At 31.7% G+C, this 16,156-nt stretch overlaps 1 protein-coding gene across 1 annotated transcript in view; it reads right to left on the bottom strand.

The window, feature by feature from the left end:
- LOC110995036 (protein spaetzle 3) overlaps positions 1 to 13,682 on the bottom strand; it is a 35,790-nt gene extending 22,108 nt beyond the window's left edge. The window contains exons 1-2 of the mRNA XM_022261997.2: positions 13,576 to 13,682; positions 460 to 1,332 (exon numbers count right to left, since the gene is read on the bottom strand). Of these exons, the coding sequence (XP_022117689.2) occupies positions 460 to 1,219 (760 nt within the window). The 5' untranslated portion in view covers positions 1,220 to 1,332; positions 13,576 to 13,682. The remainder of the gene's footprint in view (positions 1 to 459; positions 1,333 to 13,575) is intronic.
- Positions 13,683 to 16,156: the final 2,474 nt, after the last annotated feature.

A 16,156-nucleotide genomic window follows, 5' to 3' on the forward strand; every position in this document is an offset into this window, starting at 1 on the left:
GGTAATGATGTATATTTAGTTTTATAAATAATCCGATTATATGTTTACAATTACTATAGTAACCCCAGAAATTAGTATATATATATATTTATCCAGGATGGATTAATATGAACTGGCGAAAGAAAAAAGGGCAGACCAATAGAGAGATAAGCCGACGGGATCGAAAGGGTAGCTGGAATTGGATGATAACGCCAAAAATAAGAGGCCGCATCTTAGATTAGTAAAATTCAATACTATAAATATGTCAATAAGATGGACATATAAAAGTTCAATATTATTGATATAGTGATAAAGTGAAGTGTCGACAATGAATACAAGGATTTTTCTTAGTACTAGGATTATATGAACCATGGTTTTAGATCCAAGTAACCTGCAACTGAACTAGCTGCCACGACTTTTGTAGGTAGCCGTGAATAACTGTTAATATAATATATATTGACTTATTAAATATTGACTTACCCGAGCTATCATCTTCGTAATAGTCATCATCGTCGTAGTCTAAGACGGCGTGAAGCTGTGTATTGCCTCCTGTCCCCGTCTCAACTTTGGTAAAGCCTCTTGGTGTATCCGGGGGAGTGATATTACTATTACTAACCCTTTTCCCAGCCTCATTTTGCTTTTGTGAGATTGACGGCGCTGCAGTTGTCACAGGACCGAAATTGTAGTTTTTATTCGAGTTTCCATCGAATCGACTAGATGTTTGCCCCTGGTTATTGGTTGGTTGATATGGTAAGTCCGCATAACCAGGGTATGTTGGAATCTGTGTTCCAGTTTTACCTATTCTTCGTTGTTCATAATCGTAATCGCCAGTTGGATCATGGATGTACTGACCATTATTGTCATATTGACCGTTCACACCCTGAACCCTTTGGTTGGGCACTTGCACATCAAGCCTTGAGTTCTGATATAACGGCATTTGAAGTGGACTGTTGAAAGGATTTAATGGTACATCATTTTGACGAGGGTATTGGGTGTATTGATTAGGAGGTGGTAAGTAGGCTGTGCCAGCACGTTTACGAACTTTCGGTCTTTTCTGTTGCTGACTTGACGGCGGTAGGAAAGGCTCATTGCCAGTATATTGTGAAGCATATTCTACTTGTTGTTCCTCTGGAGAGTATAACAAATCGTCAAGGTCTACTCTCAAAGGTGTTGAGGAAGTCGTCACTATAGCTGGACTTGCCACATTGGCAACGGGGACCGTGAAGTTAGCCAAAGCCATTGTCTACTCCAAATCACTTGCACAAATTAAATAACTGCTTTCGAACTGTAAAACTGCGCGTTTTTTATCATTTTTGGACACACAAACACTGCACTGCACACGGTTTTTACGATCTGAAACAAAAAAAAAACATTCGATTTTAATCATAAACATTCTGTGGTTTTAGTGCGGATGATAAATTATGGCAGATGTAGAATCTAAATGGTATAAGTGGCTATTGTATCTGTACGATACTATATTGTCATACTTTAGATAAAAGCTTCGAATTAAGATGTCGCAATTGAACTCGTTCTTGAATCTCGAACAAAACGCTTATGGCTGGTTTTCCCTCAATCCGTGATATCCTTGCGACTAAACAAATGGCATTCGAATTGAAAGGCCTGAATCGTGCCCATTGAATGCCGAAGTTGATGCATTTGGACAGAATTGAGGGAAGCCCGAATGTGAAACTGCGGCATTCTATGTCCTTGATCTTAATTGTTGACTGAACAATTACTTGATATAGATTTTTTCCTTTTATATATAACTAATTATTAATTGATTCAGAGTATAGGACTAGTATATATACATTTAACTAAATACATATAACAACGAAAGTGTATTTTTTTAGTGCAAGAAATACAAAATTGCGAATAATTCTTCACCGTTTGAAAGTTCATCTAAGGTACTTTAAATATGAACTTTTTGTTTAATATTTGTATGAAGTCATGAACATTAGTTGGTGCAATCAATACACAAATGGAGTTTAATGTTTAATCTTAATTTTCGCTAACATTTTGGTGATGGTTCGTGTTGTCCTCGCACGTTTGACACGCGATTGTATCAAACAATATTAAAACCACGACATAAATTCGTGAGAAGAGAAGTCTCATGAGTTTAGCCGTGTTGATGTATGAGAAAATTTAACTTATGTGCTACATATAGTTGCGTCTGGAAAGCGATAAGTTATAATAAAGTTCAATTTTTATATTGTAATGTAACGAAGTGTTAATAAATAAATAAAATAATGTTGTAAGCTAGTAAGCAAAGGTTATAAATGTCATAAGAGACAGGTAATAGTGAAATACATAGTAATTGCGAACAAAACCTGTAAAATCTTTAACAAATGCTCCATATTATGTAAAAAAACAGAATGTAATCGTTACGTAAAAGATCAAGACAATACGATTGCATATATACGGGTCACAACTTTTTTCAATTGAATTTCTCTCGTATGTAGGTGGCTATTTAAATGAGGTGTATTGAATCAACGATTTTTGTTCGACTTCGTCATTCGCTGACGCATAAATCATTCAAAGGTCTGTTATTTTTATGTGTTGTAGCTGCCCGTCGAGGTATTTCTGAACGACTTAGGTCCTGTTTCACAATGTATGGATAAAGTACCAAATAGTAGTATATAGTACACATAAATTATTCGAAAGATAAAAGTTACAAATATGATACTTCGCGTTTCATGACGAATGGCGCTATCTGACAGTCGTGAAACGCAACAATAGTGTTTAACGTACCAGTAAGTAATAAATAGGTTATTGGGAACTTATCCGGACATTGTGAAACAGACATAAGTGTCTCCTTAAAGTAAAGAGCGCACCAAAATATATTTTATATATATATAAATCTTCTGCGAATATTATCCACCGAATTTAATGAATGAACGTGTGTGTTAAAGTGCATTCGTTTTACAATCAGACAACACAACGTCTGTTGGGTCCGTTAGTTTTAATATAAATTGTCTGTTATCAGTTTAGTCTTAGCATTCACTTTATATGAAAGAATGAGCCAATATTCGAACTTCAACATAATATATGTTTGTAATAGTCTTCGTAGACAATATTTATTATTTTAATTTACTTTTGCTTAACATGTCTTTAAATATATTAAAGATCCTTGCTTAGCACTAAGGAGGCTCTGAAAGCTCAAAACTTGAAAAGGCTAAAGTTTTAATGGAATTCAAAGAAAGCATATCCTATCTGTATAAGCTACAACTAATTTCATTCGTAAGGATTTTTTTATTGACAGGTAATATATGCGAATATTTTTTAATCCATTCGCTGTGACGGAAATAAAACGTGTTGATAAGTTTTATCATAGACAATCACATTTTCCTCTTCCTGTTTATTGACGTAATTAATCTAATATTATGCAATATAATGTTTAAAGGATTTTATTTCTCATTACAAAAATGTATTTTATTTACACGAGAAACTTAATATGTATATAATAGTATACACGATTATAATACGTATATTAAAAATTGTGCTACGCCCTTTAAGAGTATTTGTAATGTGAATATTTTTGAGCTCATTTTTAACGAAGTCCTGAGTTCAAACCTCGGCCACATGGATCTTACTCTGTGAAACTAACACTAATCAGACGCAAGTAAATCGTACTTATAAGTGATTTCCTGAAGAGTTGGAGTATCATTTTTCATAAACTATTATTATATAGCGTTATTAATAGTGCTCCTTGATAAGCGCTGCTAGTCTTAGGATGCATTAGCAAAATTTTCCTCTGAAATTGACTCCTTCCACTTCTCTTATTCAGTTCTGCAGCTATCAGCAATTTTCATATCTCTGGCTTTTAAATCTCAATGTCGTTTTCATTTGTTTTATCCATTAAACAGAAGCGTTTGTTTTCAAAACATTAACAATGAAAGAAGAGAAAGATAAATAATATGGACCCACACAGTATGCTCGCGGTGGACACTCAGGCTAGCCTATTCGTCAAAGATATACATATGTATAATTAATATATTATGTATATTACTCATAATAATAAATATAAAAGATACAATTCTTACTCTATACTTAAATGAATTATAAAGTAAGAATTTATATCAAATATAAAAATATATATATTTTTTTTTTCTATTGTGTAATTCTATTATTATTATTCCACTCGACGTCCGCAACTGAGCGTTTTTAATTGCCGCGTAACACTACTTTGTGAGCCCAGCTGCCCACTGAAGTATTTCCGAACCAATTCAACTTAGGGTCCCCCAAAAAAAAAGCGTACAATTATTAAAAGGCCGGCAACGAACCCACGAGCCCTCTGGCATTAAGAGTGTCCATGGGCGGCGGTATCACTTAACATCAGGTGAACCTTCTGACCGTTTGCCCCCTGTTCATTAAAAAAAAAACGCGTGTAAATTATGAAGGATTAGGTGATATAGTACTTCTAGGAACTGATATTGTAACCGGATTAATAACTTTACTATGTGACAAAAAACATACATTTTGTTTTAATAAGGATATTTAATTATGCCATGACCTTGTTTTCTCATATCACATTGTACGCAATTATTTTTTATGAACTTCTAATAATATATAATAGGTTTTTTATTTAACTATTGCAGCTAACTATATAAATGAGGTATATAGAAATTGTCATACGATCCATTTATAATTTGGTGAAAAGATCGACTCCAACACGCAAACTATAATAAATGTACTAAGCCATACTAAATCCTATACGACGAACTCCGATTTTGAAACTTCGAGCATCCACAACGATTCTCCATCCTCGGAGGCTTCAAAAAAGGCCTTTTGCTTTTTTTCTTAGCTAAAAGAGACGGAACATGAAGAGAAAAAAATTGCCTCCATTAGCTTTATCATCATATTCCGATAAAGATTATGTATAAAAAATCCCAGTAAATTTTCGCTATTTTAAAGCACGTCCTAATAAATTGTCAATTACAAGACTGATTGTAATCTCTGCTCCCAGTCTTGTATTGACCTGGGTTTTCCAAACAAAACTAACATAACTAATGAACTTCACGCAAAATTAAACAAGTAATTTATATGCTAAAGTTGCGAAAAATTAAGATAAAAATCTTTAATTAGTCAAAATTTTAGTTTTTTGCTAATAAATGAAGAATTGATATTTAAAATAAATAGAACAGAATGGTCCATTGTTTTATTTACGCCAGATATATATAATAATAAATAATTATTTTATATAATGCCAATTTATATTTTATTATGTGAATAGTTTTTGTCAATTTCATTATTTTAATATCAACAAATTAATAATCAACTATGGAATGGACTGAGATTTTAACTTTAGTCATTACGGCCATGTAGACCATACTTAAAGATGAGCTCCCTTCAATGTACTTAATGTTCTATGTATAACTGTTAGCAAGGTTATTTGTCTTGTAGATGGTGGGATACATTAAATTGGAAACAAAACGGGATTTACAGTCGTCCTAGTGTGGTGGTAAGAAGTAACCAACATTGGCTTCCGTAAGCCTCTTCACAGGATGTCTTCTACTTTCGAATCTGCCACTCATTTCGACCCTTTTGCGCACTCCTCTACTGCTTTATTTAAGAATAAGTTAATACTTATTATGTCTTAAGCCTTGTATCTTTCTTCTATATAGCTATATTTGTATTGTTTTGTTTTGCTTTGTATTATATTTTTTATCAGTAAAACTTTTATATATCCAATATATTTATTGTATATTTTATTTTTATTATTTTTATTGTATCGGGATGTATCTGTTTAGTTTCCTTACTTCTATATAATAGGGGGGCCTATAAACGAGCCTATGAGACGCCCAAAAAGGCAGTCGTCGCAGCCCATAGACACTCATTTTTAGTGGGTGCGTTGCCGGCCTTTAAGGTAAAGTACGATAAAATTTTGAATTGTTGGAGGTCGTATATCTCAGGAAAGTCCCCCGCCGGTAGTCGATAAATAAATAAGCAACCAACCCAAGTGTTCTCCAAGAACTGAAGTTCTTTCTACCTAGATATTATGTGCTACAGCTAAGACCAAAGTTGTTTGATACCCATTAACAAAAACAATCTTACTGAATGCTGTCTCCAACACTATCGACATCTTTGTATGTAATCAGAAGGAGGTCACAGTAGCGATATTGTGTATCCTATATTTGTTAAGGCTAGTGTAAATCAATTAATCAGTAATTTTTTGATAAGTCTTAGCACCAAGAGAGTTCTGAGAAGTAAACTTGAACTTATTATATACGATATTTTACAAATCTCCCATATCGAGCAAGGTTAGAGTACATCACGAATTGTCTATTAAAAGGTCAGGAAAGGCGACCTAGGCATTCAAAGTTATGTTAGGAGTTTACCAAAAACAGTTAAATATCACAATGTCAATCACATGACCTTGTTATTTCGAGTACCATGTACTCTTCTTATTCGTCACTGCTAAAGGTTGTACTTTATTTCAATTAGGCTCCTAATACCCTGCTAGTGATGTCTCTGTAGCTTCCCTTAGAACAGCTGTTATGGTGAGACACGTGAGAATCGTGACTTGGGCACACCAAAGTCTTCCATTCCATTACCATTACCATGACCAGCTTGCTCGGATTATCAAGTACGCGACGGGCGATACGACCAAAGTAACTCTTTTGTAGCATATTGTTGTTCGTATGAACTCTGATGACATGTACAAATGGTTTATTTCAAAAACGCAACGCTGTTACAACGACCGCCTCTACATGGTGTAAAAACCGGAAGAGTTATACAGAAAAATAATTAATATGTAGTATTATAGTTATATGAACGTTATTGCCGGGATCGAGATACGTTTGCGGCTATTGATTAAGTAGCAAAGAGCTAAAACGACATCAGGGAATGTATTACTAACCTGTAGAGTATGAGAGTTCAAATCAAAATTATCCTTAAAAAGTAAATACCCAATATAAGGGTGTACCAGGACGAAGTTGACAAAGATGTTTTAAAATAATTGGTACATTTTATTAATTTCTTAGCCTTGTTTACGGACAATTTAAGTTATAGGCAATTATCGTCGCGGTCAGCATACACAAATTAAAAACATACAAGAAACAGTCACAAAACCATAAATTATTAATAATATCATGTTTTGACGCCCAGAGACAAAATGTATAGTAGCATTACAACGTGGCGCGTGCGAGCTTTTTAAATGTACTAAAAAATATCAAGTCAATTCAAAAGTTATACCTGTTCTACATAATGTATTGCCATGTCAGATATTGCGGATTGCGGAAGGGTCGCAAAATATGCATAACTCGGTTGACACACCTTAAAATGTACACAGGGTTTTATTAAAACCTGATAAACTAAAACTCTCTGTAGATACAGGGTGCTATTTAATATAATCTACTAAAAGAGACCCGGACAGTATAAATTAAGTGATAGGAACATACGATATCGATGATCAACGGTGAGGAAGATAAGACTCATCCGAAGAAATTCTATAATAAGCAAACAAACATACAAATAAATTTTCTTAACATTTAAGGTAATTTAAAAGTTAATAAAACTCCCTAATGAGAGCTACTTTTAATGAGTAACTAAAGTCAATATTAGGGCTATAATATAGTATATATATAATTAGTAAGCCAAGTAATAATTAGGTTTGTTTCATTTTCTACCGTGTTCTTGGGAATCACTTTAGATAGTAAGCTCTAATGGGGCCTACACCATACTGCCTTTGGAAAAGGCTAAGTTCTGAAGCGTTTGCAGTGAAAAAGGTACGCGATCTTAATGACAAGAAAGATTATTGCCAGTTCTTCTCGTCCGTTCTACGCCCTTCATTTGAGAACTGGCAGTAAATGTTTAATTCGAATCATTGAGCATTTCATAAGTGTACATTTTAATACTTTATTAATAAATGATTATGATCTACCAATTGGCGAGGTAATCTTTACTATTAGAGTAGCTTGGTTAAGATAACTCCTTGCTCATCCCTCAACGAGAATCAAGTCTCAAATCAAGAATGTATTTATTTGGGGATATGAAGCTAATAGAATTTACCAGTTATAGATATAATTATTATAACGACATTAAAAGCTATGACTTCCGATTCGCGTTAACCTGAATGTGTTAATCATTGAGAAATATAATTTAATGGTGATTACGAATTCGGTAATGTGTAACTTTGAAATTAATAAATGATAATATAAATATTTTATAGCTTGGCTTTGTTGAAAAATAAGCTGCCCAGACTAAAAGTAAATCGACAAATTTCTTTATTTATCAAGATCATTGTTTTTTTCTAATAGACTAGTAGGATCAGCCTTCTGATCCAGACGCACGACCTCGGTTTCTGGGTTTAAGCATGCATTCCTGACACGTTTCTTTCACGTTAGCACATAGATATAAAAATCCATTGGTGCACCCTGATTACATACGTATAGTACATAGGTTACTTCTGTACCTTACACGCTGATTTTTGGATGTTAGACATGCGAGTTGTCTAATGTTGTTTTTCTTCACTGTACAATTAGGTAATGGCGTACATAGAAAGAAAACTGCAACACGATTTCTGGGTTGACAGTCGCGTACAAGGTAAAATTTCATATATGGTAGAACAAATAAATATATAAAAAAGTCAATTGCAATATAGCCCACCAGAAAGCATGACTAACCCCGGAGCTTACTAACCAGTCTCTAGGTAGCACAGATTCTGGTGTTTGTTACGAATCCTACACACCCGTACTATCAGGGGTAAGACATGAGCAAAACCATTTCCACCTAGGATATAGAATAAAATTATTGCATTATCTCTTAAAATATATTGCGTCTAAGCAATATATAACATTGAGAAATTCGTAACCTTTAAAGACAAATTAATTAAAATGTACTTTACAAGTGACCTTTCACTTTTAACTTAAAAAACTCGTACGATTCATTTAACTATTTAAGGTTCTACCACACTAGCGACAACCGCTTTGGATCTTTAATTTATTGAAGGTTTACCGGTAGAACCTAGATTGTATTCTTGGTAAACCAGATACATAGATTATTTATATAATTTAATTGGTGTTTTTTACTATAGAGTCAGGCCCTTGAAATTTTAATCATTTTAAAGCAAAAGAAAATCTATATTATACCATATTTTAACTAACACTCGGAGGTATGTAAATTTCTTTAGGTTCTAGTTGTTCGTGTATGTGATATTATTATGATATTGTATAGACGTATATGAAAAGGTAATGTCACCGACACATCACGGAAGATGTCGTGCGGGTGTTAATTTTTAAAACCACGAATTTGCTCAACATGGGCTTTCGCTTTGTTCCATTGACCAAGATACTAGATAACAAATATTAAATGATGTTGTAGGCTCAGTAAATTCACCGCATACAATGCGAAAGCAAAAGTAAAGTATATTGAGTTATTTCCGTAAGTGGACTCCATAAATGATATATTAATTCCAATTCTGCGCTTGGTCTCGCAGCTTTATAGGTAATAGTTTTCAAGGCTCAAGAGCGACCTATTGGTGAAGAATATGGTAAACATGGTTAAAAGTCGTACATACCAAACAACAACCTTTTTCTTTTATAAATATAAGCTAAATAATAATTTGTAGTAATAGCTTTAACTTGTGAAAATATTTGTTTTTTATTCTCCTGAATTTGTAAAAAAATAATGAAATATTTTTAAACCTGATTAAAAAGTGAGTTTTTATGCGTTAATTGGTAATTTATACATAATTATAATCTCATATAGCCAGACCTCAGTATGAAGAAAATAGAAAACTTTATGTTTCATAAAACGAAAGTAAAAATTTGAGTTCTTAAGCTTTACTTGACATTGTGTGTAAAGTAAATAATAATAGTACTTTATGCTTAAAGTAAGTCGTAATAATTTTATATTATGTGTGCTACTGGTTATAAAATCATTATAGGAATTCAGAACAGTAGCTTATTAAATTGTTTAACTTATGAATGACTTTATGTACATGTCATGAAAATTATATTATAAGTTTTAATTAAACGATATGGTGCGGAAGTCTGTCCAAGTATTGTATGTACATTTAAAGATTTAAGAGCAAGTATTTTTTAACTTAATAATTATTTTCCTAACATTTAATGTTTATGATAAGTAGTGATAGGCTTTTGTATATTTATTTATAAACACGTTGTTGCATACATAAGATAAGTAAGCGTACATAAGATAACAAACATTATTGAGGAGGCAACAGTCGGCCTGATCGCTAACAAGCGATATATCAGACAAGTCCATTAAAGAAAAAGATAAAACTAACTGTGAAGGGCAGAACTTAATAGCATTCGCTCAAACCCAATAACCTCATATACATATACGCGATTCATGATATTTGTTAAGTACACGTGTACGCGATTCATATTACTTTCTATTGGTGACGTGTCATTTGTAGAAGTATGCGCGTTACAGTTGCGGCAGTAGTTGACTCCACTCGAGGATTTATAAGACTGTTTGTTTGATTCTGAAATACCACTAAATTTATCATCTCAATCCATTTTTGACCATCTGATAGACATCTTAATACAATACAAATATTGATAAAAGTGTGCCAATAAGCAATCGAGGGTTTGCAAGAGCCATCTGTCGATACAAGCTAAACATTGTAGGTCGGATCGGTGTATGTGGATAGACCTTTGTATGGCAGTTCAACTGTGCAAATATCCTAATTTAAGATTTAACCTAACACCAGTTTTTAAAATAATTAAAAAGGTATTTTATATGTTTTAAACATAAACATGTTTATTTTAATACTATGTGTACGGTGTTATTTACTTTATTAAACCAAATATTTAAAAAAAATGATTTATGTGAAGGAATGAAACAAATATGAGTGAAAAGAGCGAAAAGGTTGCATTGTATCCGTCGCCAAAAATAGATTGTCTTCGTAGGGTTTGGTTATTGGTTTATTGGTTTGGGTATTGGTTATAGGAGATCGATCGACTGTCACTATATGATCTCAGATTGAATACAGTCTGATACCTATGATTGGTAGAAGTAGTATACATGAAATGTATAGGTACATAATTAGCATAAATAGAAATCGAATATTTTGTCTTTTTCCGTCTTGTGCCACTTTGCAAAACATTGTACATTTATGAATTAAAAGGTGTTGTCTTTTTTTGTTTAACAGGGGCAATGAGGAAATTGCCCATGTGGAAATAGTTATAGTTTGTACCGTGACTGCTCTCAAAATCAAGCAAATCATTCACATAATATTATAAATAGATTTAAGATCTGACATCTGGTTGGTTGATACAATGAGTTAAGAGAACCATATATTGATAAGGATGATATTCAGGAACGAGACAGCGAATTATGCCATCTGTATGCGAAATGTCCGAAATCTAAATTATGCTTAATATACGTCAAGTTTGTATCTGGCTTCACAGGTTCATATCCAAAAACAATAGAAACTAAAAGTACATATACCAATGGCGCCTTTAAGGGATGAGCTTCATATTTTTGTATCTGTTACATGAATATTTCTAATAATCACCTTGATTGACACACACCTTCCAGTTTGTGGGGTCCAATTCATACTGGTCCCCGCAAGATGTTATTCTAAAGGAAAATGTCGGGGTCAGGTCTACAAAATGCTGGTAACGTGCCAGTAAAACCAAAGATACATAAGTCTAAGGTAAGAACTAAAAGGTAGTAGCGCCCTCTTTTTTATAATCAGTGTACGGTCAGATACATTCTGTCACATATATATGAATACCTTTGAGATCTGATAAAATATGAGGTTTAATTTAAATGATATTTCATTTGCTACTTTCAATCATACAAAGTCCACAAAAAATATAAATATACGAAATACAGTTTTCACTTAGAATATGTCAATATATTTTCTGATTATTATATAATAATTATATAGTAATAATATTATGCATATCCATCAAATTACGACAGGCCCTACATAAAGCAAGATTAAAATTCAATAATTATTAAACGTTATGAACTGATTACGAAATTTCCTCAAGATAAGGTCAATTCACTCTATCAAGGCGTGTAGATATTTAAAATAGATAGTTTTATATTTATCCGTTATTAATTATTATTATTACTGTTTAGATTAAGAATATTGTAAAACCTATGTCTATTTTGTGTTATGAATTAAATAAAGTATCTGGATGACCGAGCCTTGCTCGGTATTTTTTTTATAAATTATGTTTTTTGGAAATTATATTTAAGTACGAATTACATACTAATAAAATTATGAAATTTGAATAATATTTCTCGATCTTACAAAAAAAGTAAAATAGTAAGTTTATATTTAAGTTGTTAAAAAACGAAAAAAAAACATTTTGTAGAAATGATCCATTTATCGCCCCCGAAACCCCCCCGTATACTAAATTTCATGAAAATCGTTGGAGCCGATTCCGAGATTCCAATTATATATATATACAAGAATTGCTCGTTTAAAGATATAAGAATAAGAATAAGATTATATAACGTTTTATTTTACCTTAGGATAATAAGAAAATAAAAGATAAAATGTGACTTTAGCTTATTTAAAATATGTATTAGTCTGTATGAAGTTTGTCGTTCCAGTAATTGTTTAGAGAATATGTAAGATTTATTAATGTACAGTTTAAACTTAAGACCATATTAAGCTCGATTTGTCGTTTAGTATATTTAAAGTTTAATACCTCTTTTGTGTTTACGGAAGAAAAAAAATGTGTTTACATTTTTATCCATTAAAAACATAAGTAAATGTTTAAATTTAAATATTTATAATTTGGCATTAAGCCGTTTAAAAGCTGTATATAAATACTGCCACCGTTCTGCTATCAATGTATGTATTTTAATTAATTGCGTGAATAAATCGGTCCAATTCGTGCTAGAAAATGTAATTTTATTTAATGATCATATTATTTGTAAATAAGTACAACCAATGTATTTGATTTATTGATTTTAAATATTTACAGAAGTCTAGTCTATGACATTAGCACAACTCTTCGCAAATATTTGAATGTTTTGAAAGAACTTACTGTCATTGTCCTCCAGACAGATTCCATAACGCAGTACTAAATTCTTTTATTATATCTCTATTGGTATTTTACGTGAGATAAATATATATTAAACCTTAGACACAGATGAACAGTCTTTGCCATGTGCCTCATTGCATAAAAATTTGGATTTGTCTGCGTTAAGCGTTCGGGAGTTTTCAATGCGTCGCACATACATACGAATAATCTAATGACAATTTTACCTTTAATTTAAGCAAGTCATTACTATAATATTTTTATTATAATGCAATTTTAAGGAGTTTTTTGTTTATATTTACGCCGCATGCATTGCAAAGTGCAATTCATAAGAAAGGTAATAAATGTATTTTAAAACTGTATGTTATTTTGAACTAATATACTTAGAATTACATACACTATACTATATGTCATCGTTAATATTACGTACAATATTTACGTAAACTTTGCCTTGAGAAAAATTTATTCAAGACAATTTATTTTAGCTCAAATAAAGAAGGCATTTTATTCATAACATGTAACAATAAATATTTTAAAAAAAACTAACATTTAGCCAGTTTTTTAAATGTATTCTACATACGAGACGTTAAAAAATAAATTCGAAAAAAACGAGCATATTTAAATATACCTTTAAAGTCCAGAAGTCCAAATCAAAAAGTTCACAAATAAACTTTATAAATCGTAACACTATCGCGACAAGTACACGTGCGTTCGTCGCACAGTTTTCGCGGTAACTGGGCGAATGCTGTGTGAAGTACCTTTTACCAAGTTGACAGTCAGTGTCAGTGGTCACTGCTAAATGTAATTGTAATAAACTTCCGATCTAGCCGCAACAAGTTTATCGTTATATTGGCATTAAGATGGAATGCTATAACAGTGCCTAGACCTCAAAGAGTCACTGATGTATTTGTAACCAAATCAATTAACTACATTCTAAAAGAAAGATCAAAAGGCTGCAATATTAATTGTATATAGGATAAGACACATAGTTTGCGTTACTTATATACATATTGGTGGCTTAGTTATATATTATGTATATTCATTCCACTCATTCCCAAGGTCTAGAATCAGCAATTTTTTGCAAATTACGTCTGCATAAAACTACGAAAACGAACTAAGTGCCTAAAGGTACGAGACGTATTCCGCTGTTTTGCTAAATTTTTGTTTCTCCTTAATTATAATTTGTGTTTTTTTTTGTAGTACCTATATATATATTCTAGTTATATTTTTTTTAATTTTAGATATACCATAGATATGGAATTGTACATGATGTGTTAAATTTGAATAAATAAATAAATTTCGTATGCTTTTTGTTTAAAATTAATTTAACTCGTAAACTATATCAAAACATCCAAAGTCAAGGTTGATAGGTAAGGGCCCGGGTAGATAGTTCTTTAGAAAACCGATATAAAGAAGAATCAAAACGGAATGGAAAAACCTAAACAAGCCCGCCATACATATTCATGTCATCGTAATTTCTTAGTCACGAGAGACGTCCTAGAGCGGATATGTCTTAATCCGGGAATAACACTCGTTAGTATACCCGGTTGTATACTTTGAAAAAAAAAACTAAAAGTCTCAGCCAATATTCATATTTAGCGGTTTCATTATATATACAGAATACTTAAGGCATATTTTTGTCGCCTTTATTAATTACTATAATCACATGCGATTGATAAGGCGGTAGAGCATATAATATGAGTATCAATAGGAAGAGTTGCTTTTAATTGCATTGATTTCCATAAATTTTAACAATCATTAAGAAATTTGAAAGTTATTTTAAACAATAATTAAATAAACATTAATTAAAAGCGGCTCATCAAAAGATATTTATAGGTTTATAAACTGCAAATATAACGGTAAAGGTAATTAATTAATTATTTTTTAATTATAAGTATTTAGCATTACATTTTTATTACAAAATCGTAATATGCATATTTTCTCTATTAATTGTACAGTGAATGAAAGCTATTCAGGGATATATATTTAGTATATAAACTGAACTACTAACTACAAAAATGAATACTCGAAGATTTAAAAATCGAAGGAGAATGTTGTAGATTTGACGCATTTTGTTTTCAAAGGCTAACCTTTGAACTTTAGAAATTCCTAAGAATTTCTATTTAGTAACACATGTACAAGGTACGTCTGTTTCTAACCTCATATATTTTATGTATTTATGTATGTCTATGAAAATGTATACCTACTTCTATAATGCATTTCCATATAAATAAATATAGTACACAGCTAATAAGTTTTTTATATATATATTTGCTATTCTATCGTTAGAGATATTATTCTAATAATAATAAATATAATATTTATATGTTCCATTAGTTTTGTCTGATTACTATATGTCTTATATATTTTTGCACTACTTCCTTTCATTATCTATTTTTTTTTCACACTGCTTGCTGGCCGCTTTTACTTTTCATTTAATTATGTTCATTGAAGTACATTTCTGTGCGTGCAACGAAGTGTTAATACATTTTATTAAGAAACATCTTGATGGAGGCTGTATTTTCATCATCAATATAATGCTTTCGTCATGTTCGTGATAAGATTATAAAGCATTTGCGAAGGATATATATTTGCATAAAAGAAAAATGCTATTAGCGAATTTTTGAAAGGTTTGAATACCGTGTAATTAAGTTAGATACACCACCATTGTTCTAACACCGCAAAAAATCTCGAATGTCATCTACATAGATAGGTATTATTTTCCTAGCATGCTTAATGTCTTCAAATATGTACTCTATGGTGTTGCACAGAAACCGGTGGAAACAAATGCTCCAGATGTTTCCTAGCTGACTATGATCTGAGACGTGAATTGCCTGCACAAGAGAGAGAGAAAGAAATGCTTGAAAGACTCATATGAACTATATTCTGCATTATTATTTGAGTGAAATCTTATGATTTCCTTCAGCTTAAACGTTGAATTAAAAAGCTAGGCTTGCATTATGTATTTGTTATAACGCAATACTTTTCAGTCTTTTTAATAAAAAAATAAATTATGTGTAGTTATGTATTACTACACAATACTTTGGGTTAGTTATCGTGTTCAATTCAGGTATCCCAGATTCAATATTAACTAATTGAAACAATCGATTTACATGTCATGAAATTAAAACCCCATGCTCCATTCCACTTTACTGTGTACTCTACAAAAAAAAAACAATGTTGAAATATCCAATATTTTTTTACATAAA

This window comes from Pieris rapae, chromosome 21, assembly GCF_905147795.1.
Source record: "Pieris rapae chromosome 21, ilPieRapa1.1, whole genome shotgun sequence".
Lineage (NCBI taxonomy): Eukaryota > Metazoa > Arthropoda > Insecta > Lepidoptera > Pieridae > Pieris > Pieris rapae.